Here is a 22,471-nt window from a genome sequence, read left to right as displayed (position 1 = left end):
GCGCATTCTGCTCGCCTGGGGCATGTCAGATGCGTATGCCAGATGTTCTTACTGCGGAATACAACCACACCGTCCAACAGCGCAGTCCTAAGTGACAGATGTATCCCATCCGGTCCTTGTAGGCTCGCTGCATGGGGAAACTGGGTAACAAGATGCAATGTAATGACAGAGCCATGCTCGCCGGGAAGCGCCATGAGGAGGTTTCCAAAGAGACGCAGCACCACGGAAGCAATCCGCGTGCCGTCGTCGATGGTGACGGTGCCCGCTCTGCACTCTCGCTCTCGCGATCCAGAACGACATCAAGTATCCAGAACCCGGCGCTGCGGCCATCTCACTCGGCGATCCAGACATCGATCAGCCTGTCTGGGAACTCTTGGACCGATGCCTTCGACTCCAAACGCCGTGCGGGCTACAATCTTGGACGTTCCGGTTGAAGACCACTCTCCTTCCCAAGACACGCGACGGCACGATGCCTTTGACCGGCAGACCAAAGTGGAGACGCCCCGTTGTTGCCTATAAACTCGAAGAGTGACGTGCTCAACATTGGGATCGCCAGGTCGTAAAGAGGGACACAAATGTTTCTTACCCTTTTTTTCTAATGGTTTTTCAACGGCCTCTTAGGCCCCATCTTTCCCTGTAGTACCAATCCAAGTCGAGGTTCTTGCTTAGTCCATGCTGTTGTAAATATCTTGAACATACAGTCTTATTGTCTGTTCTTTTATCGCAAACGGTACGCCCTCTAAATGTAGCTAGGACTGTCAGAACAACTGGGATAAACCGGTCAATTAGAACGAAACACATGATGCCAAAGACGAGATATAGCAGTCGATTTGCAAATTCGTTACTCGCAGGGTTATAAGAACGACTGAGGGCAGATTTTAATAGACTATCGCCAGGGTGTCTAAATGTATGGATAGTGGTTTGATAACGTCTAGGCAATCCAACTATGTAGACTGCTTCCGTCTAGCTCAAGCCTCAAGCTTCCACAATATCATCCTCGTCCTCGTAAGCGTCAATGTACTTCGGGTTCTTAGCAACCCTTGGCATAACCCCGTTCGAAGACACCTGTTTCGCTCTTAACTTCCGACTTCGGGTTCCGCTGGACACCATACCGGACTGATGAGACTGGCCAACACGATTGTCCCCGTAGACGTCGAGTTCTGAGCGGAGCAGTGCTTCCTGCAGGCGGCTACCCAAGACTGGCTTATTTATGGCGTACTGTGGGCTGCAGTGTGTACCAGCCTCCAATAGGCACGTGTTGAGGCGTTGAACCTTCTTGACCACTGCAGCGTTTGTGTCCTCGAATCCATGCTCTCCGGAAAATCTGAGACTCCTGTGGTCGGTAGAGGCGCCCAACCCACTGAACAGAATCTCCCTGCGCTGCGGAGTGAAGGGTCTTGAAATTGATAATTCGAAATGTTGAACTCTCGCAGTGCGCAGTCTTCTCCAGTCATCCCCGTTTGACATCATTAATAGGCGGTCCTCTGGAAATCCCAGCAGCGTTGTGAGGAGGCTTTCAGGACGATTTCTGTACATCCAGAGGTAACTGTCGACCTGAACGACTATACTCAGCGTCTGAAAAGAGATACAGTGGGAAAGCAGCGTGACCGTTGCTTGCAGGAGACTGCTGCTTCTATAGCTGCTCCAGAAGGACACGGCAAACTCCATTTTACGTATCATAGAACGACGGGCTGGAGATAAGGCCGCCAGAAAGTTGGTTGAATATTGGAAATTGATAAAACCGAACGTATTTTCCTGCATGAGTATCAGGGAAAGCACTCTCGAGACCTTCGTGAAAAGTGTGCATACCCGGTAAAAGTCAGGACGGCTTAGAACCTCTTTATAGAACACCCGGCAGGTCAGAAGCAGACTAGTGAAAGCCTTTGTAGCAGTCTTGCCTCCGTTGAACTTGTTCGCTCGGGATTCGACCTGAAGAGGATAAATGGGCTCGTTCTCCACGACGGCTATGGCGTAAATCATCTGACGTATCTACGCCAGACAAGAGTGTTAGCCTAGTTGCACATACAGAGCTTTATTGTGCGAAATTTACCTCAATCGGAAGGCGGTGGAAGTAGTTCTCTCCAAGACCTTTCTCTGTTGGCTGGGATGAAATCATCCCCTCATCCTGTGTCATATGTTCGGCGTCATCTCTGGCGCCAACCTTTTCACCCATCGTCTTCTTGTCCCTGACTCTGGTGATCTTGATCTTGGCCTTCTTACGTCGTGGCGCAATCTTCTTGTTCTACCGTCTTGTGCGTAATTGCCTAGTGCATCATGTTAGGGGTAACAAAGAGGAAAGTTGATGGCCGAAGGTACCTACGACGACGACGATGAGGATTATGCGACGCGTTGGTGTTGGGTGTGGATGGGGACTTGAGTGGTGACGAAGAAAAGAAAGAGAATTGTGAGTTGGAGGTGGCAAGAAGATTTCTAGTCTTGTCTCTGACAAAAGATGGAAGCCAATGGGAGGTATGCTGTACTTAGGAAAGAAGGAGGAAGGAGGTAGAGAGGGAAGGTGAAGTACAGTTCGGTCGGCGAACCATCGACGCAGTATTAAAAGGCAGCCGCTGAAAGCGTAGGAAGGAGAAACCAGAGTGCCCTCTATATATTCACCTGTTTAAAATTCTGGCACCAAACACATGTGGAAGGAGTATCAAGCAATATCGAGCCGATATTGCTACATGAGGGTGCGTCGCAGTCAAGATCGCTTTACCAACCTATGCCATGGATCCTTCAACTCACACCAGCCAATCTCACAGCTATTCATTCTTTTTGACGCCTCGCGTTGTTTGTTATATTTGGTCACTCCCTTGGACCTTCAGTCTAACTCGGAAGGTAGTGTACAGTATAGAGGGAGGAAGAAATATATTTGTTATCCTCCTGACTAACATCCAACATACTAATCACTTCACGTTGCAGTCAGTTCGTTTATCGTCATGTACTCTCACACTGAACTGACGAGAAAGAGTTCTTCAACTCTCCATTTGACATGGCTGTCTAGCATACCTACGTAGCCCAATTTGGTATCTGTATCATGTCGTGATGTTATGCCGCGAAGGATTCCCAGTGGATGCCCAATGCCGCCATGCAAATGCGAAAAGATGTAATCATCACCACCACCCCATACCCTGACGCTGAGGGAGATACCGTAGGAAAAGCGTGCCCTTGTCGGCCGCCACCTTAACCTCATCTGGCCGTGTCACTCCGAGACCTCCCGCGTTCGACCTCCAATGCCCATAGCTGAGCTCGTCCCCAGCATCAGAAGATCCTGCAGTCTGAGAGGGACCTGAGCGGCCGTCAATAAGGGCCCCCCCTGAGAGTTTCTGCATCTTAGCCCGTCTGTTTCATTGTCTGATAACAAGCAAACGGGGGCAGCAACACCTCCCGCACTGAAACCCCGCAAGCGGGGTGTACAAGAGATGTTGGAAATGATGCGGGCAAACCCCGAAAAAGGGATGAACGACACGGAAAAGCTCGGGCATGGAACACTCACCAACTGCTTGACTCCCACTCCAAGATCCAGCCGCAGCAGATCTTGAGTCTCTCTCGAACGCTCCTTGTTTCGAGCAGCTTGTACTTCTCATATTCCTTGGCAGGTAGGATGCTAGCAAACCACCATGGAAAGAGGGCCGGATCGTTGGGGCACTCCCCATATATCGTCAACATTCGTTGCGCCAGCCAGGGCACGCTTTGTTGTCGCATCCTCTCAACAAATGAGACGCCCAAAGACAGTAGCTCACTCGTTGGCATCGTTGAAAGATCTTCAGGGGTAGTCATGGGTGGTCTTGACGTCGTTGAATCTTCGCTCTGATGTGTGGCAGCGCTCTCGTACCTCTCCAAGGCTTGCTGTGTCTCGTTTGCCTCTAGGTCTTCTTCCTCCGCGATGGAAATATCGTCAACTCTTTCGATCTTCCCCACCAGGTATCCATCCAGAATCCCATGCCTCGTAATTCTAAAACGGGAGATGCCAGTCGTTTCAATGAGACTTCTGCCGTCCGCAAAGTACTCGGCGTTTACGATGCGCAGCAACGTTCCGTATTCCACGAAATGTGTGTCGTTGGCAGTCCTCGGCCGTTGCGGCAACACCATGCCGAATGTTCTGTCGCCTTCCAAAGCGCGGCGAATCATCAGACGATAGCGTGGCTCAAACACATGAAGGAATGTCGGCATCATAGGAAATGACAGGGTGCAGACGAAGATGGGAATGTCAAACTCTCGGTGTCTGTTTAGGGCCTCGGCAGCCAAAGCATCACCTCTTGTAAGGACGGCATCGGCCCAGAAAGTCTGAATGATGGTCTTCAGATGCTCGTTCGAAGGGCATGATTCCCTGTAAAGTAAAGGGCTAACCGACAAGCCCCGTCGACAGATAGGACAGTATGATGAGTGGTCCAAGACTCGATGAAGACACGACCGGCAGAAAGTGTGGCCGCACACGGTCGTCAGGGGATCGTAAAACAAGGCATAGCAGACCTGGCAGTCCATCTCTGTGCGGACTGACTCTTTGACCTTGGAGAACGTCCTGTTATCGATGGAGGCTGCTTCATCTCCGAGCGAAGATACTTCCGCAAATGTGACGTTCGAGTTGTAGTCCAACTCACCCGAGCCCGCCAGCGTATAAACGGCGACCAAAGGCCCTCCTTTGACAACTCTGGATGTTGTCTCATCGTCGACGTCGGTACCCGTCTGTCCAGCACTTGGGCGTTGTATAACAACATGCGTAGATATCTCAGCTGTTGTGACGGTCTCTCTTGCTTTTTCCATCTCGGTCTTGAAATTGTTGATTGCCTTGGTGAGGATGACATCGACGCCGCAATCACCCACGGCATGATTTCGACCGCATTCTTGATAGGGACACTCGAAGCCCTGTAACCTATTTGGCGTGGCGGGATAGGATATGTTTTCTCGGGTGTGCGTCTCAGGGAGACAGTGTTTGCACAGGCTTCGGCCGCATGGCAGCGTGACAGGCTCTTGGAGGGGGCGGGAGCATTTTCGACATTGAATCAGGCGGATGACGTCCCGGACTTGGTCGGCCAACAGCGGACGTTCGACAGTGCCATGGTCCTTTTCGTCCTCGGCTTCGTGCACCGGGTTGGACGTCAGGGCCGATGGTCTGCTCTCGACGACCCGCGGCTGGTCGGAGGACATGAAGTCTTCTCCTCCAGCTTCGTTGCTGGTGTGGGTGGCGGGTTTCGGTGGATCTACTCGATCGGCTCGTATCGTCGTCTCTCGGGGCTGACGAAGTCGGTTCCTCCTCTTGTTTGTATGCAACGAATATTGTTGAAGTTTCAGGTATCTATGTGTGTTGTCGCCAAGTTTGGGTAGTGGACGACGACGACGAATGGTGTTTTCGAGGGACCTCTGGGACGTATGTATGGTCCAACAGGGAAGATGGGACGTGGGGGATTGCGACCAGGGGTCATATATGCGGGATCACCAGAGCTGCAGAGGTTCCAGAAGCGAGCGGATCTCATGATGCGCCTGAACGAGATCAAAAGCGGACAGGTGAAGGGACGCCGGCAAAGCTAGTAGACCGAGGGCCGGAGCTAGATGCTGGAGAAATGGCAGGATGGATGTACCAGGCAGGTGTCCGTCGCACAGGAAGGGTACCTCTGGGGCGCGAAGGTAACGATGGAGGAGAGCCGCTGGCAGGCGTCATACATTTAACGTCTGTTACCAATTCGCTGGGCGTCTGGACGGGTTAGGAGGGGTGCATCGGGGATGGTGTGGCCGTGCAATGAGGTCAATGAAATTGGGAAAAAGAGAAGGGGCGGACGGCGACTGCGATTGGGGAGCGGCACCCGCAGCAGGAGAGAGCAACAGCAGCAGCACAACACGGGAAATCAGCAAGCAGCAACACAATGGGAACGGGGAAGCAGCAAGAGAGCCGCCCCCGGACAGCGCCAGGCCCGGCGGACCATGTCGATATTCCCAAGGTCATGTCAAGTACCGGTACTTCCAACGCGAGAAGTCGCGGCAGGCGACGCATGGGCGGGCTTTTCCCAAGTGCCCTGGACGGGGCCCCTTACGTCTAGGCGAAAAAAGGCTTAGCGGCCTGTTGTCAGTAGCCAAATCCCAGCCTAGTTGTGACGACACCGCTGGCCCAATGGGGGAGGAATAAATGAACAATAGAGAAGAAAGTCAGGACCAATCTTGGGACAAACTAGCTCGACTAAGGCAATTTTTTTTTCTAAACAGGTTTACTCTTCTCAACGGCTGGCATTGGCGGGCAGATCGACCGGTTAAGAGTTGCCTTTGGGTTCGCCGTGGTGCGTTAATAACTATCAATGAGGCAGTCCCCGGTCGCTGGACAGCGTCCATATTTTATGGGGCAGACTTCGCGCATCCCAAGACGACTACCCATGAGCAAATCGGTCTGTATCCAAACCTCTTCAGTTCTTTCAATGTTTGCATGGAACGCATTTGTGTCTCTTGAATGGACGTGTCTTCTTCACCTCACGCAAGAGCTTACTGTACCGTACCGACTGGGTTCTAGGCGAGTTGCGCCTCGGGTTGTCAGTCGCAAAGTATGAATCAGCAGTATGACGCAATCGAACGTCTGATGCCCCTCCTTGATTTTCTCTGCGGGCTCGGGAAGGCACACTTGATGAGGCCACTGCTTACCTCAGCGACAAGTGAGGCAGCATTCGCCACGTGATGTTCGGAGAACGGACCGTCTCCGTGGCTGTGGTGCTACCGGTAGGTATGTTGCTCTCTCCTTTCTTGCCCATCTCTCGGCCGAAGACGATGTGCAGCCAACTAGTCACTTCTTTTTTCTGTTGTTATGGAATTCCACCCAAGGGTTCAACAAATGCAAGGGGTCCGTTTCCCAGGCCAGCGAATCCCTCACAGACGGACCGCCAGCTGTTGTTGTTTGGTCTAGGTATTGTTATGGCCGCAAGCAGATCTCGATGCGAGCGAGCCCCAGGACCCTGACATCAGCAAGCGTGACCATTCACCATGCTGTATCCATGCCGACAAGTACCGCGACATCGGGTGTACCGCTGGGCGGACGCCTCTCCTGTTCCATCAGGGAACATGAGGCAACGACATGACCGTGGCCCGTATTCCCACACAGAACTGCGTTTTTCCCTCCCACCTCGAGTCGGACGAAGTCTGAAGATGGGCGTCTCTGGAAGTGATCGCAACTGCTTTTAACGATCCTGCTCGATTCCAACATGGTCAGCAATCGGCGCTAGCAGCTGCACGCACCCAAGACAGCGCAGACACGCCTCGGGCGGGCCAGGGTCCAGCGCTTTTTCAGCGCCCTGTTCGCTACGGCACCCACTCAGATGCACCTCAAGTCCAAGATCCAGTGCGTCATGACTGCAATACCTTTCGCCCCTGCCATTCGCTGCCCTTGCTTCTTGTACCTCCAATCCCTTTTCTGCTTCGGCAACCCAGTCTGGGCAATCCCCGTGGTCCTGACTTGTCTGACAACCTCGCAAGCGCAAGCCTGACTTTTCTTTCGAGCCAATGTGTCTCGGATCTTGTCCATCACCATCTGCAACAGGACGATTTGGTCAGGCGCAAGCTCGGTTTAGCCCTGCCGTGTTCTCCATGGACCCTACCATCTACTGGTCACCAGCACCGGCCGAGACTGGTCGCAGCAGCCCTAGAACACAGCAGGCTTATTCTCACGGACGACGCCCAGCAAAGACTCTGAGTGGTCTAGCCTCTTGGGTCTGGAGGAAGTCCCGCAGGATCTCGATTCAGCCTTGCTTGAGCAATGTAGTGGCGCAAAGTCATGAGGCTACTGGCATACCTCGTGCCACTCGAGCACTAACAATAAAACCTATCAAGCTCTCTTCAGTCGCCACTCCGACACCTTTCCAAGTCTGTCGCTGGCCACAAGATAGCCAGTCGGAACCACACATTTCGGGTTGCCGGGCGTAATGAATAGACGTGCTGCTCCCTAGCAACTCGTTTGAAGGGTCGGAGGAACCGGCTTTCCGGTAGCGCTCTTCTGGCTGCGCCTATGCCCAGAAGAGAGCTATGAGATGAGAGTGGGGGGGGGGGGGGGGAGCTTTATCCTATTCCACTGCTTCAGCCTCATGAACACATCCTCAACTAGGTGCCTACCTCTGTACAGGCACTAGTATGTGGGATAACCAATCTTTCCGTACTAGCTCTTGCAGGATCGTCCGCTCCATGACAGCCCCCAAGGTTTGATGTCCGAAAACCTGCATGGTTCGGCCAGAAGAGCATTGTCTCGGTCCAAAGACCAGTTGTCCTACCCGACTTGCTTAGTTCTCAAGGGTCGGGGTTCTCCAAATAGAGAAAAAGGAAAGAAAGCGCCACACCAACGAAAGCCGGGAAACGGGAGGGGGTTAGCTCTGCGGCTGTTGATGTTCGACAGAAGTCTCTGTGCAACCATACACATTGCCCATCATATAGGTATAATGACTCTGCAATTGATATTCCAGAACCAGAGCAGATCTTCGGTTCTGGACCAGCCATTGACCCCATCAACCCCTCGAACCCCTCCATTCAACCTAGTCACCCAGATCCCGCCATTTCGACTCCACCCACTTCCCCTCAGCAGCACGCAACCTAATTCGAGTGAAGCTGTGGCTTGCTCTTTGTCCAGCCGAGTCTGTGCGATGGGACATGCCACAATAACGCGGCAACGCGTTCCAAACCCTGGTTTACCCTCACCGACAACTCACAGATGAGGAAACTCGCCATGTGACAGTTTATTCGACAATGGAGAGGCTCTGCAGAGATTTTTTTGAATTTTTCTGTTCCTGTTCCTCTACCCTACGAACCGGTGCCCATTGCGTGTAGCTTCGTCTTGCAGCCTCTTTCCAGCCAAACTCTTTGACGGTTCCCACGACCCGACATCGTCACATCCGCTTCTTCTATCTGTCCTCGCCCATTGTATTCGACCTCGCCGTTCTTCGCACCCGGATATAAGGCCAAGATGACAACCACACTCCCGTCCCCCGAGGTACGGGCCGCCATCACCGAGAAGCTCTCCGACCTCATCGCGGCCCTCGAGGCCCACCCAGCCTGGATCCCGCCGAACCCCCACAGGGGTCTCTTCCACGTCTGGGACTTTGTCAACCGCTCCCGTTACATCATGACCGAGCTCGATCACATCCGTGACGGTGAGCCCGTGCAGCACCCAGAGCAGATCCCGCAGCAGAAATCAGGTTAGGATATACCCGCACCCGCCCCCACTCCGCCCGAGCATACCACTGCTCTGGCAGCAGGCCCGCACATGGGCGGTGCCGGACGCCGTACCCGTACCCCACCCTCCAACGGGCCAAGCCGGCCGGCCGTATGCACGGAGGGACGAAGAGATGAAAAAAACACCCAAACCAAAGAAACCCGGGGAAGAAAAAGAGGAGCATTTTCCGTCTCTTCTCTTTCTTTATCTTTTTTTGGTGTTGCCAACTGACATGGGGATCCCAGGTCGAACCGGCCCAGACGCTGCGGCCGAGTCCTTCGCCGACGTGTGTGGGCGATCCATCACGGTCAACGAGATGGTCGGCAATCCAAAGCTGCTCACCATGATGGGCCTCCCGCAGGTGGACTACGGCAGCGACATCACCGCCAGGGCGCAGGCTGTCGTTGATGCCATTGCCCAGGGCCAGTGAAAGGCGCAGCGCCCCCGGTCAAACAGGGCGTGTAGAGGGACGCGTGTGTGTTTTACAACAGTCGGGAGAGGGGGGAAGGGAGATGACAAAGAACTTTTAAGATTCAAAAGGGGAAACCCCATGGACGAAACAAGCGGTTGGAATGTTACAACAGTCAAGCAAGTGACGGCGGAGGAGGAGAAATCGCCAAAAAAGGAACGATGGTGCAAATATTGAGCTAGGAGAATGTTCCCCACAAAGAATGTAGTAAGGTAGTAGCCGAATATGAGTTGCACGAGGGGTGGACAGGTGTAGCTTTGCCATGGAATGACGGCTGTGTATGAAGCAGGACGGCGTGAGCTAGCTGTCGTCGCTGCAACCCGTTGACCTGGGAATGGTGTACGTACGTGGCTGCGCGCGGTTCATGAGCTGACGGACGGGTAAAGAAATACTCAGGCCGCGAATGGATTCCAATGGAGCCACAAATAACCACACACGGGCGAGGTGGTAGCTTCGGAGCCGCAGTCGCCACGTTGGTCACCTTATTCAGGCACGCGAGAAATAAGAGGATGTGGGTTCCAAAGACAGCCACCGAATGGTTCGGCAGATTATCAGCGCTGAAGTCTCATTACGCTGTTTCATAATCGATACAGCAATGCACTCGACGATATCCATCGTCAGAGTGCCCCTATCCGTCTGGGTATGCTCTCTTTTTTACCTATTCCGAGAATTTTCGTCCAGCCAAAAGTAACGCACTTTGTGATCCGAAATCACCCAGTCCCGAAACAAACGAACCGTTATACATGAACGCCGTCCTTCATCTAATTCCGGCCCATCGCCCACGTGCGGTGGCCGACTTGTTCAGCGCCAATCGCCTGCCAATGTTTCCAAAGCAGACGCAACTGCAGAACAGAACGCTTAGCATCCAAATGCCTGTCTCTATGGTTTCCTGGCTGGCGAGACCCCCGAGAGTGATGGGTTCCGAATAGGCCCTCTCTGACTCGTTTCGGTAGGTCAGGGACGACGGCGTTGGCATTACGTCGGGGTTGATGCCCATCAGCACCGCTGATCCGGCAAGGCCAACAGCCGCCGAAAGCAGGAAACCGGGTTTCGAGCGGTCAATCAAGTACCACAGAAATGGGTTGACAAGCGCCAACGTAAGGGACACCTGCAAAGTCGATGCCCAAGGAAGCTTACGCTGCTCATTTTTAGATTCTTGGTCCCCAATGCCAATATGGAAGAGCAACTTACAATGGCGAAAACGATACCGACGAAAGCGCCTATGCTGCGGACGACCAGAGCCCAGTCCTTTACCGGGCTGCCATCTTCTGGCGGGCTGCCAGCCTCTTCTTCTCTTCCAAAGGTATCCTCCCACACGCCGTCGAACCAAGGGAGAAGGCCGCCGAGGACCACGCCGGACAAGCCCCACAGCGTCAGATACTGCCAGTCGTAGCCGGGCTTGACCATGCTTTCGACTTGGAAGGACGAGAATCGGTGCTCGTTCTGCAGCCGGGTGACCATCATGCCGTACCCCATACCGATCACAAAGAGTAGTGCAACTCGAGAGATGGTGAACAGCGCGGTGGCCGCGGTTGACGACGAGGGGGCTTTGACTCCATTCCGATGTGACGACCGCCGGCGCATCAGGTTCGAGCGGTCCTCCATGAACTCAAAAGTTGCATCGTCAACACCCGCCTGCTTGACTGGTGTCTGGGCCCCGGTCCCCCATGGGGTTTCTGGTTCGTCCCGGTCGTTGTAGGAGCGATCCTTCCCGTAGGACGTTGGGGAGTATATGCCGAACAGCGTTGAGGCCGTCAAGTTCAACACAGACTGGGCCCGTGGTATGGACCCGGATTCCGACGACGCCGCCTGGCCGTTTTGCAGTCTAGACAGATCGATCTCGGGGTTGGGGCTAGGTGATGACGAGTTGTCTTCTGGAGGAGTCGGATTCGCATGGTTAAAGTCGAAGGGCCGGCGTGGGATGGGCCGTATGAGACGGGGGCCGTCGTCAGCCATGATGCTGGTGTGAATCGATTTCGTGGGTAGACAAGTAGAGAAGACTGGCTGGAGACTCTAGGACAAAAGGGTTAGACATCCAGCTGGTGAGTGGGTTCGTAGATGGGGAAGTGGGAGAGAGGGCGTGCTAACACCAGAGAGACAGGGCGCACGTACGAGGGCGTCCGCGATGTTAATGTTTATGTAGATGGATGGATCGTCCCCGCAAACGTCCTTGTGGCAGGATTTGTTGTCGTCACAGGTAAAATCAGATGAAGAGGCAACTGTCTCGCCTCACGTGGGCTACAGAATGGCCTCAAGCTAGTGATGGATGAAGAGTTGGGACGAACAGCGGAGGGTCGACAGCTTTACGAGCTTTACGAGTTGGGAGTTGTGTAAAGGCTGTAAGGCAGAATCCAGGGTTGAGAAATTGTTGGGAAACACGACGAGCTGACTATGGAGCATGAGAGGTCGAGCTCGGAGGAGCTGATGCAAGACAAGCCCCGGTCAAGGTTCTCGTGGGTGGTGGGAAGAGTGGAGGGATGGAAAGAGGGGAGCAGTAGGAAAGACGAGTATGCAATAGGGACCGACTAAGGCTACCGACTGGCAATGCGACGAAAATGGAGCATGCGGTAAGGCGACGGGAATGAAGGTGGAGGCGGCGGCGGCGGCGGCGGCGGCATCATCTCCCAGAGGCCAGTTCGCCGTGGCTTGCTCGTGTCCGTGACAGCCAGGTCAGCATGAGTGGTCTGGTCTGCAGAGGCCGTGTGTGCGTGAGTGCGTGCGTCGGAGTGTGGATGTACGGGGTGTGCGGTGCGTGCTACTGGCGCGTCTTTGCTCGGGACGACGACAGCGACCAAACACAAAGGTAAAACAGATGCGGGCGACGGACGAGAAGAGGGGAATTTCGGCGTGGTGGTGGTGTGGTCGCTGCGTTGTGTGGCTTGATGGGGGAACCAGCAACGGCAGTAGAGTCGGGCGCGGACAAGACGGGAAGGGAAAGACTTGTCTAGGGAAGACAGAACTGCGGCAGCCGGGACCGAGATCAAATGTGAGGAAGCGAGAGAGAGAGAGAGGGGAGTTGCACCGGAAGGGATGGGAAATATTCACATGCCTAGATCTGCACGGTTTTCCCATTCGACATATGTACCTCTCGAGTGCGGAACAACCATGTTTTGTACATTATGGAGACCTACCCATGCTTTCGTCCCCTGCGCTGCCATTTTTCTCTTCGATGCTCTCTTCACTTGCATCAGATACTGTACAACACTTGCATTGCTCTCCCCTCAGCTCTGCATGCATATGCACTACGCTTGCCATTGAGTGGCCTGGCAAGGTAAAGATCCCCCCCCCGTTGCCTCAGGACCAGTCCAATGGGCCGAAACTGCATATTTCACACATTTTGCGCTTTTACGTGGCTCTCCGCTGTTGAGGACAGGGTATTAGCATAGGTCTATGTAGAAAGGGCAAATGAGTCGAAGCTAGGGGTATGGAGGAGACCGGCGCCAAGCCCCAACTGCATGCAATAGGGATTGTCCCCCAAGTGGAGCCACATGACTGGTTGCCCGCCAGATTCGGGTGTTGAAATGACTTTCTTGGCCTGCTGATTCGCCGCTACCCCACAATCTGCCACCCCGGTTCAATTCTCCGTTTCCCTTGAGCCACCGCCTCCTCTCCTCTCCTCACGTCGTACCTGACCGGGCGCTGCTGCACCTTTGCATATTGCTTCTCCTCACCATGTGTGCCGCTTCCAACCTCCCGTCCCTGCGCGGCGTCTTGTGACTGCGGCGGCATGAGAAATGGAGTTTCGGCTCTCTAGCATGTGCCTTTGGGCCCCGCCGGTACGACCCTGGAATTGTGAGGGTCACGGTCTGCATTATCTCAGTGGCTGATGTAAGGCATGGTATTTGAGGGGAAAGAGAGAGAGGTTAGCCTCTTCGGTGGTTCCCGAGGAGTCCGCATGCTCAGCATTGTTCCCTGACCAAATGTCTGAAAAGTTGGGGAGGAATGCTAGGGAAAGAAAACTCGGTTCTTGGGTCTTGACTAGAGCGAAAGTCGAGTGCACGCATACGGCCATCAATCAGGGCAGAAACCAGGGGGAACGGGAGGACGGCGATAGCCTCGCTTCCCGTCGGGGTCCAATGTCTTGCCGCTCTCCCTCTCGCCCCCCTTAAAAATACTTACCACACTCATCTCCCACCTCGTCTGCGACTTTCGAGGGAGGCATACAGACGGACGGGGGACTCGGGAGACACAGCTGAGGCCCGGGGCATCGCACACTAGACGACGCCTCTCATCTCACCTCAGACAAACGTGCTGCCGCGCTCGTGTGTGTTTCTTGCGGATGGCCAAGTTTTTCCTTTTTCTCCCTCGGTTGCGTTCTCGCTCTAATCCCGTCGAAACCTTGGAGAAGGTCGGACCCTCGACCTTTAGCCCACTAAGACGTGCCTAAATGGAAATGGGCGCGCGTGCTACAAAGACAGAACTGGGGATTAGCATGCAATCTGCAGACTAATACGAGACACGCCCGACGCGCCGATCAGCGGGACTCCCTGCACGAGCCAACCCGAGGAGGCAACGTCGGGCGACGGTGAGTCGGGACCGAGCCTCCGTCCGCTGTTTGAACTTCATAGTCAGGCATACGCACATACACACACACTCTCTCGCTGTCTCTCGGTTGAAGTAGGTACGGGTACAGCAATTGAATTGGATATCTCGAATTATCGTTGTTGTTTGCACATTTACTTTTTTGATTCTACTCTTCGTCGTCATCGTCGGAATCATCCGAGTCCTCGTCAGCCTCGTCCTCGCTCTCCTCCACTCCCTCCGGCCGGGGTATCATGGTGAATGCCGCCACGCAGGTGATGCGGTTGTTTGTGCTGTACATTCCCAGCAGCTTACCAGCTTGCTTCGCCTCGGTCTTGCCTTTGCCCTTGCTCTTGCTGGCCTTGAGCTCCTCCGCGCCAACCGTCCACAATCGCACCTTGCCATCGCTGCTGCCGGCAATAACGAACAACGTCGTCGAATCGTTCTCCTTGACTTGCAGAAAAGCCGTGTCCTTGATGCGACCAATCACGCCATCCTCCTTGCCACCGATCTGAGCAACCAACTTGGCACTCGACAGTGTTTTGTCCTCAGAGTCGGGCTTCTTCAGGTCGTTTGATGCCGTAGAGAAAAACAGAATCCGTCCGTCCTCGGTGGAGACTGTCAATAAACTCGATTCGGTTTCGCCGTCAATGGTGATGTAGGACAAGTCGTGAATCTTGGTCCGCGTATCGGACATGACGCGGCACTTGGGGACACTGTCCATGCCGAAGACGACGACGTCTCGGTCGAACCCAACCGCGAACTCGTCCTCGCCGTCCGCCTTTCCCCAAACTACCCGCCGGCCTTCGCCGGTTGAGACTCTGCCCTCTCCAACCTCCTGCAACATGCTGCGGCTAAAGTTCAAGACGCCGGCCTTCTTTCCAGTGACTAGGTTCCACAACCGCATGCACCGCTCGCCCTTGCTGACGCTGATCATCAACTTCATACTAGGGTGGATGGCAAAGTCATTGACACCAGAAGGCGTACCGCCAAAGGGTGCAGTGTCACCGCTGGGCCTGCCGGAGGGCTGGGCTATGGGCGCCTTGATCGTCGACAAGACAGACCAGTCTCTCGTTCTCGCGACAGCGATGGTGGAGTCCTCGCTCGAGGAAAGCAGTTTTGACCGCGTAGGGAAGGCCAGCCTGGTGATGCTCGACGAGTGGTGCAGTAACGTTCCGACCTCGCGGTTCTTGGGGTTCTCGAGGATCGGCCGAGCGGAGACGGCGGACAGAAGCTCCTGGTTCTTGCGGCTCGGGGGGTGCGCCGACAGGTTGTAGAGGTTGATGCGCTCGTCTGTGCTGCCGGATGCCAGCAGTACCTTCTGGCCCTGGCCGGGGACGGGTGCCGAGAGAGGCGACAGGGCGATGCAACGGATGGCTGAAGTATGCGCGGAGAAAAGGAATGTGTCGGCGAATTCGACCTTGCCCTCGGGCTTTATCGTAGCAGCGATGCCGTGGAGGACTCTGTCATAGGAGCCTGTCACGATCTGGATCGTCAACTCTTCGGCCGGGGCAGCGCTTGAGGTTGTCTCTTTCGAAGTCGAGCCATTGGTGGTAGTCGCCTTGGCCTTTTTCGCAGGTGCCGTTTTGGCGGCAGGGGTCGTCTCCGCGATCTCGACTCTCTTTCTCTTTGCCGCCATTTTGAATCGTCTTCGTGGTTGTCTGTTTAGGCGTGTGTAGGGTTTTCTAGCGTGGAAGATCAGACAAAAAAAAGGTGCAGCTCTGCAGCGCAAACCAAGAGGCTCGAGACACCCCAAGCAGGAAAAAAAAATAAAAAATTATCGGTCGCTCGACAAGTTCGTTATCGTTATCGCGTATCGATAAGCAACTACGTAAGAGTGCCTCAAGCTGAAGGGACAGAGTGACACCCCCACCACGGAATCTGGATCTCGGCCTGACCGTTTTCGGAATTGGAGGAGATTTACACTTGGTGCCGCCTGGTGCAGCCCGCTGACATCGACAGAATAGCCAATGATAGCTGTAGGCTGCATTTACCCGACACTTCCCCGACTGCATTGCGAAACATGGAACAGAGTGTGCCAGGGTCTTGGTTAGCTCCCCAAGGCCTTATGCCAGCGCTCCACCACTAATAGCGGCTGATGGACACTCCGTAACTACCTGCGAACCACGCACTACGCATGTCCAAGGTTGGGTCCAGCTTAACGGCAACCTAGAACCAACTCATCAAAGACAACAGTAGACACCATCGACACCCAAAGAATGGCTTGATTGTGCCTTGCCCGGGTCGCTAACGCTCTTCGATGCCACTGTCGCTCTCGTAGTCCTCCCATCCTTTCGCTCCTCCATCCTCTCACCGACCTCGACCTCCCGCTCACCCTCCGCCTGCCAAGTCTCCGCTGCCTCGGGCGGCGACACGACACCTCCTGCCGACGACACATCCTCGAACGAATACAGCCAACATGGCATCGTACGGTCATCACATGCCCGCTGCGGCCCCGCGAGTTGCCAATCCTGCCACATATGGCGCTCCAATGCCTGCCCCTGTAGCCACGGCGCCTGCTGGCACCTTCGCACCCGGCACGAAGATCCAAGTCGGTGGTCATAGGGTGGTGATCCAGAAATATCTGTCCGAGGGAGGTTTCGCCCACGTTTATCTGGTCAAGCTCCCGAAAGCCGTCGATGGCACGGACATGGCTGTCCTGAAGAGAGTGGCTGTCCCCGATAAGGATTCCCTACGAAGCATGCGAACCGAGGTCGAGACCATGAAGCGGCTCAAGGGTCATCGCCCTATCGTTACGTACATCGATTCCCATGCATCTGAGATGCGAGGAGGAGGCTACGAGGTGTTCTTGCTCATGGAGCACTGCAACGGAGGCGGCCTGATCGACTTTATGAACACGCGTCTCCAGCACCGCCTGACTGAGCCCGAGATCCTCCACATCTTTACAGACATTGCCGAGGGAGTCGCTTGTATGCACTACCTCAAGCCGCCACTGCTTCACCGCGACTTGAAAGTCGAAAACGTCTTGATTCTCACCCACGGCTCCCAGAAGCGTTTCAAGCTTTGCGATTTTGGATCCGCTGCGCCGCCCAAACCCGCGCCCCAGACAGTCGTTGAGTGCAGGCTCCTGGATGAGGACGTGCAAAAGCACACCACCATGCAGTATCGAAGTCCGGAGATGATTGACGTCTACCGGAAGCTGCCTATCGACGAGAAATCTGATATTTGGGCTTTGGGCGTTTTACTGTACAAGTTGTGCTACTACACGACGCCTTTTGAGGACCAGGGGCAATTGGCTATTCTCAATGCAAGCTTCAAATACCCCAGTTACCCCGTGTTCTCAGACCGGCTGAAGAAACTTATTGGTAAGTTCGCGTAGACGTGGTTCGTACTTCAGTCACTAATGTGAATCAGGATCTATGCTGCGTGAGAGCCCACAGGCCCGGCCAAACATCTACCAGGTCCTCCGCGAAGGATGTGCTATGCAGGGGCGTGATGTCCCCATTCAAGATGTTGGTTCGCCCAAAGTTTTGCCTCTTTGACGCTTGACTAAGATGTGACAGATATACGCTGGGAAACAACGCTCGGAGCCACAGAGTCAGTCTTCAGTGGCGGGCAAGCCCCAATCTAAGCCAGTTGTTGGCGCTGTTTTCTCCCCTCCTCCACAACAGGAGCAGGCTATTCCTGATATAGTACCTATGAGGAGAGGAAGGTTACCAGCTGCTAGTCAACAACCCCAATCTCAACAGACTGCCAAACCCGGCCCATCTCCCATGCGGGTGACTGACGGGGATCCGTTCGCCGCTCTGGATGCGCCAGCCGCTGCTGCAACGTCGACGGCTGCGGTCGGAGACGTCGACGAGTTTGCGTCTCGCTTCCCACCTTTGGATCAGTTTTCCATTCTGCATGAGCAAGGTTCGAAATTCAACTTTGACTCGCACACTCCCCCTCCTGCGCAGCAGCAGAGAGTCCCGGTCCCGCAACCGGCTGAGAAGCCTGTGCATCAAGCGTATCCGGCGGCCCAGTCCCCACCAAAGAACTCGGAGCCGGTGCGGCCGAGGACTGTTGCCCCAACCGTCGCCGCTTCTTATACACCACCGACGGTTAAATCCCCTCCTCCGGTCACCGTTGGACTTACCAAGACGGCATCTGCTCCTCCAAAGCCAACCGAGATGAGCAGAGCGCATGCCATTATCAACAAGAACCCCGAATTGCAGGCCATCTCGTCTCAATCTCAGGCTCAGTACCAGCCTCAACCACAGCCATCCAGATATGTATCAACCGGCACAATGACGACTTCTCCGCCTGTAGAACAACAGCCTCCACAGCAAATGCCGGTGTGGCGTGTTCCCACGTCAGACCACCACCGGTCGACCAGCCTTCCCCGCCAGCAAGACCACAACGCGCCGTCGCGGCCGGGCGGAGAAGAAGGGCCACTCCCTCGTAACCCTTCCTACCAGCTCCGCCCGACCCACGTCCGACATCCGTCGTCATCGCGGCCGTCATTGGAAGGCGGACGGCCAAGCTTGGAGCTTCTGGATTCAAGCGCCCAACCGAGAAGATCAATCGACGGCCGTCCCAGGCCTATCAGCACCCATCTTGAGTCAAACCTAGACTTCCTGCGCGAGAAAGAAAGCTCCTCAAAGCCCCTTCCTTCCCCTAGTCTCATGTCTCAGAAGTTTCCTGACAAAGTACCATCACCTGCAATGGCGGAGCCAGAGGAGGAAGCCCACATTGAATCCAATGTTGAGTTCCTGCGCAGCATGGAGGAGTCGGACTCAAAGAAGAGAGACCGGCATTCGAAACACGGTAAACGTGGAAGTCTCGGTTCTTTGTCTGGGACGAAGAACATACTTGCCGGGAAGTTTGGTGATGCGTTCAAACGGTTCGAGGGAAATCAAGCACCACCGCCTGCTCGAACTCCGTCGCCGCTCAAGCAACTGGACCGCAGCGCGTTGACTCCCATTGAAGGATCGGAGGCCACCGATGGCCGGACTGACGATGGTAAGGGGCACGAAGAGATCGAAGACACACCCGCAATGAGACGGGAGCTCGAACGCCTGCGCCTCGAGGAGGAGGAACGCCGGGTCGAGGCTGCGGCCGCGGAGTACCGCCAACGTTTTTCTAACCAGGGTTCAGGCCCAGGCAGCTCTGCGCCTCTGCCAAAGAGTATTGGCGGAGTGTCTCGGGCTGTCAGCATCCAGAATAGGGTACAAAACCTGTTGAGCGAGGGTCAGAAGTCTTCCGCCCAGGTCCCGCGCACCGCTCAAGGATACGGCGTTTACACAGACGCGGGTCCTGCTGCAGGCCGACTGGACAAGCAACTCCCGGACATTCCCAGGAAGCCAGTCGGCGGCGTCAAGCCTCGGCCTATGACGCCGTCCAGTTCGCAGGACGTGATGGTCAACAAGGTGCGGCCGTCTGCAAGCGAGCCCCTGCCGACAGCGGGACGGTCCACGCCCGGCCCGCGGCCGGTAGCGCCCCGAAAGCCGATGCACCTCAACAGCCTACCGACCGGTGGTCGGCCCGGCTCGCCGCCGAAGCAATCACAGGCTCCCCCCTCCATGTCTTCGGACCATCTTGTCGGCGTGGGGCTCCCCGGGCGACCGGTGCTGGAGATGTCGGCTAAGGAGAAGGACGACTACGTCCAGGACTTCTCGAAGCGGTTCCCTAGTCTGGGCTCGATCGAGATGGTGGAGCGAGACCTCGCAGCGGAAGCGGGCGAGCAGCGAACTAGTAGATAGCCCACCATGCTGGCTACAGCGGGTCTCTGAGTGCCGGATCGCGTTCGATGGAAGCGGTTGGGTTTAGAACTGAATATATACACTGGACAAGCGAGCGTAGAGATCGTCAAATGTTTTGCGCGCGAGCAGCGCCGTGCCGAGTCGACGTCCTTTTTCAATAGAGCACTTTCTTGTACATATGTTTCTGTGTTTAAAGGACACTGCCGAATGCAAATGTGTCTACACGTGCAGTAGAACCGCGTCTGAGCTCTTCGTCCGACAGCTGTATTCTTGTCCAGCAGCCCTACGTAGGGTGGCAGAAGTTGGTTGCGTCGAAAAGAATGCGTTCTCGCCACTGTAAACGTGAGGAGTTCACATTGCGAGCTCACTGACAATGGGGGCGAAGTCTTTTTTAAAACAGCTGACGGAAACTCAATTATTGGTATCTTTTTAATGTGACGGTTCCACCGCTTCTCAGACTCTAGGTACATGTCTTGCTTTCCAACTCGCCTCCTTTTCCACACCCGTCTCCCCACACGCTTTTTACACAATATTATCTCAAGCGATGATGATGGAGGGTCGCACGCATTCGAGATGGTGCTTGCTGTCGCCGCCGTCGGCTAGAACAGGGCGCGAGCAATGCGGGTGGGGAGGTTGGCCCAGGTCTTCTCGGGCTCGGGCTCGTCGGTGCTGGGGTCGGCCAGGATGACGCCCGTCTTGAGGTCGATGTCGCGGAGGGGCACGTAGAGGGTCCAGTCGCGAGAGATGAGCTTCCAGAGGATGTAGAGGAAGAGGACGATGGGGGCGGCAAGGTAAGCCGTGAAGAAGGCCTCGGCGTCGGGCTGTGCGTTGGGGGAGGGCTGACACGGGTCTGTTAGCGATGTCTTCTTCTCTGATGATGCCTGGGATTGCCCGAGGGCTAAAGGAAGATATGGGATAGAGGGCACTTACGTAGAGAGCGTTGTAGAAGGTGGCAATGAGGCAGATGATGTTCAGGAACAAACCGATAGAGCTGCCCCAGATGCCCAGGGGCACTTTGTAGGGGATCTGCTCGAGGGTGTAGCCCTGCAGCTTCCAGGCCATGCGCATACGGATGTGCGCCAGGCAAATGGAGCCCCAGACGAAGAAGTACGAGAGACCGGAGAGGGCGAGGAGCCAGGAGAAGACGGTGCTGCTGTCGGCAGACTCACCAATGAAGGCGAGCAGACCAAAGGCAAGCTGGATCAGGACGCACCAGATGGGACGACCGTGCTTGTCAATGTAGGCGAGGAAGCGCGGGGCCATGCCGCCCTCGGCCATGGCCTGCATTGTGCGGGTGGAACCGAAAGTGCAGCTGTTGGCGACGGAGATGACGGAGATGGTGATGACGGCGTTGAAGATGGAGGGTAGGACCTTGATGCCGGCGTCCTGGATCGCGAGAACGAAGGGAGAGGCCTTTGTGTTGGCGCCCGAGGAGCCCATGAGACGCGGGTCACTGGCGGGATGATGAGGCCGAGAATGAAGAGGTTGACAATGTAGAAGAAGGCAATGCGCCAAAAGACCTGCTTGCTAGCCATGGGGACGGCCTTGCGCGGGTTAGCCGACTCGGCGGCGGCGAGACCGACCAGCTCCGTACCGCCAAAGGCGAAGGCCGCAACGACGAAAACGCCGGCGAAGCCGTTGAAGCCGTTCTGGAAAGCGCCCGGGTCGTGCCAGTACTTGGCACCGATGTATCCCTTGTCGCCGACGCCACCGCAGTTGATGATGATGCCGAGGATGATGAAGCCCGTGCAGGCGGCGATCTTGATGAGGGAGAGGACGAACTCGACCTCGCCGTAGCCTCGGACGCCAAAGATCTGGATGATGGCCAGGACGATGAGGAAGACAGCGACCCAGATACCCATGTTGAGGTCGTCACGCCAGAACTTGATGGTGATACTGGCGGCGACGAGTTCGAAGGGGAGGACGGTCAGCCAGGCGATGGCGTAGTCCCAACCCATGGCGAAACCCCTACGACTAGTTAGAGGAGACTTACAGCGTATGCGCGGGTTGCTTTGGAAACTCACCAGGAAGGGTCGACGAATCGGCAGACGTAGGTGTAGAAGGCACCGTTGACGGGGTACAGGACAGCCATCTCAGCAAGGGCTTGGGTTGTGAACATCAACATGACTCCAACAATCATATAGCCAATGATCTGTTCGTCTCCTGGTTAGTACCAATAACTCAGCGTGGAACAAAAGAGGCATACCAGAGCAGCCGGGCCACCACTTCGGAGAGCACCACCGGATCCGACGAAGAGACCAGCACCAATCGCACCGCCTGTGTGATGCAAGTCAGTAATCGGGTAAACCTTGTTTGTGCAAGTCGAACCATACCGATAGCGATCATCTGCATGTGTCGGTTCTGGAGATTCCTTTGAAGGGGCCGGCCCTTGCCGACGACGCCGACCTCCTCATCGTGGGAACCATCATAGCTGTCGGGCTGGCTCTTCACGGCAGGGTCTTTGACGTAGTTCTTCTCGTCATCGACGACGACGGGTTGGGAAGACATTTTGGCGAACAATTCCAAGTGTGCCTCGAAATCGTTGATAGAGCAGAGACGGACGAGCCGGTGAAGGACAAAAGCACAGGTTGTGAACTTCTGGGTGTC

The 22,471-nt window shown here is 55.3% G+C and overlaps 11 protein-coding genes across 11 annotated transcripts; 5 read left to right on the top strand and 6 right to left on the bottom strand.

Annotated features, from left to right (window-relative positions):
* Positions 1 to 173: 173 nt before the first annotated feature.
* Positions 174 to 434, top strand: ColSpa_03887 (uncharacterized protein; the record flags this gene model as incomplete). The annotated part of the gene is made up of 1 exon (XM_049270099.1): positions 174 to 434. The coding sequence occupies one exon, from the start codon at positions 174 to 176 to the stop codon at positions 432 to 434; it is 261 nt and encodes an 86-aa protein (XP_049126056.1).
* Positions 435 to 975: 541 nt separating this feature from the next.
* On the bottom strand, positions 976 to 1,467 carry ColSpa_03886 (uncharacterized protein; the record flags this gene model as incomplete). Its single annotated transcript, XM_049270098.1, has 1 exon — positions 976 to 1,467. One exon carries the CDS (start codon positions 1,465 to 1,467, stop codon positions 976 to 978), a length of 492 nt encoding a protein of 163 aa, XP_049126055.1.
* A 2,022-nt stretch (positions 1,468 to 3,489) lies between these two features.
* ColSpa_03885 (LON peptidase N-terminal domain and RING finger protein 1) lies at positions 3,490 to 5,145 on the bottom strand (the record flags this gene model as incomplete). The annotated part of the gene is made up of 1 exon (XM_049270097.1): positions 3,490 to 5,145. The coding sequence occupies one exon, from the start codon at positions 5,143 to 5,145 to the stop codon at positions 3,490 to 3,492; it is 1,656 nt and encodes a 551-aa protein (XP_049126054.1).
* Positions 5,146 to 8,920: 3,775 nt separating this feature from the next.
* ColSpa_03884 (uncharacterized protein) lies at positions 8,921 to 9,157 on the top strand (the record flags this gene model as incomplete). Its single annotated transcript, XM_049270096.1, has 1 exon — positions 8,921 to 9,157. One exon carries the CDS (start codon positions 8,921 to 8,923, stop codon positions 9,155 to 9,157), a length of 237 nt encoding a protein of 78 aa, XP_049126053.1.
* Positions 9,158 to 9,401: 244 nt separating this feature from the next.
* On the top strand, positions 9,402 to 9,599 carry ColSpa_03883 (uncharacterized protein; the record flags this gene model as incomplete). Its single annotated transcript, XM_049270095.1, has 1 exon — positions 9,402 to 9,599. The coding sequence occupies one exon, from the start codon at positions 9,402 to 9,404 to the stop codon at positions 9,597 to 9,599; it is 198 nt and encodes a 65-aa protein (XP_049126052.1).
* A 796-nt stretch (positions 9,600 to 10,395) lies between these two features.
* On the bottom strand, positions 10,396 to 11,594 carry ColSpa_03882 (uncharacterized protein; the record flags this gene model as incomplete). Its single annotated transcript, XM_049270094.1, has 2 exons — positions 10,396 to 10,746; positions 10,830 to 11,594. The coding sequence occupies 2 exons, from the start codon at positions 11,592 to 11,594 to the stop codon at positions 10,396 to 10,398; spliced, it is 1,116 nt and encodes a 371-aa protein (XP_049126051.1).
* Positions 11,595 to 13,187: 1,593 nt separating this feature from the next.
* Positions 13,188 to 13,367, bottom strand: ColSpa_03881 (uncharacterized protein; the record flags this gene model as incomplete). The annotated part of the gene is made up of 1 exon (XM_049270093.1): positions 13,188 to 13,367. One exon carries the CDS (start codon positions 13,365 to 13,367, stop codon positions 13,188 to 13,190), a length of 180 nt encoding a protein of 59 aa, XP_049126050.1.
* Positions 13,368 to 14,328: 961 nt separating this feature from the next.
* Positions 14,329 to 15,798, bottom strand: ColSpa_03880 (protein MAK11; the record flags this gene model as incomplete). Its single annotated transcript, XM_049270092.1, has 1 exon — positions 14,329 to 15,798. The coding sequence occupies one exon, from the start codon at positions 15,796 to 15,798 to the stop codon at positions 14,329 to 14,331; it is 1,470 nt and encodes a 489-aa protein (XP_049126049.1).
* A 780-nt stretch (positions 15,799 to 16,578) lies between these two features.
* Positions 16,579 to 17,662, top strand: ColSpa_03879 (serine/threonine-protein kinase prp4; the record flags this gene model as incomplete). The annotated part of the gene is made up of 2 exons (XM_049270091.1): positions 16,579 to 17,485; positions 17,535 to 17,662. 2 exons carry the CDS (start codon positions 16,579 to 16,581, stop codon positions 17,660 to 17,662), a joined length of 1,035 nt encoding a protein of 344 aa, XP_049126048.1.
* Positions 17,663 to 17,893: 231 nt separating this feature from the next.
* ColSpa_03878 (uncharacterized protein) lies at positions 17,894 to 19,864 on the top strand (the record flags this gene model as incomplete). The annotated part of the gene is made up of 1 exon (XM_049270090.1): positions 17,894 to 19,864. One exon carries the CDS (start codon positions 17,894 to 17,896, stop codon positions 19,862 to 19,864), a length of 1,971 nt encoding a protein of 656 aa, XP_049126047.1.
* Positions 19,865 to 20,463: 599 nt separating this feature from the next.
* Positions 20,464 to 22,372, bottom strand: ColSpa_03877 (putative amino-acid permease; the record flags this gene model as incomplete). The annotated part of the gene is made up of 6 exons (XM_049270089.1): positions 20,464 to 20,703; positions 20,795 to 21,277; positions 21,319 to 21,832; positions 21,889 to 22,016; positions 22,071 to 22,141; positions 22,198 to 22,372. 6 exons carry the CDS (start codon positions 22,370 to 22,372, stop codon positions 20,464 to 20,466), a joined length of 1,611 nt encoding a protein of 536 aa, XP_049126046.1.
* Between the last annotated feature and the right edge of the window lie 99 nt (positions 22,373 to 22,471).

This window comes from Colletotrichum spaethianum (assembly GCF_022836535.1).
Source record: "Colletotrichum spaethianum MAFF 239500 DNA, contig08, whole genome shotgun sequence".
Lineage (NCBI taxonomy): Eukaryota > Fungi > Ascomycota > Sordariomycetes > Glomerellales > Glomerellaceae > Colletotrichum > Colletotrichum spaethianum.
The sequence above is the reverse complement of the archived record's forward strand: the minus strand, read 5'-3'. Positions and strand labels throughout refer to the sequence as shown.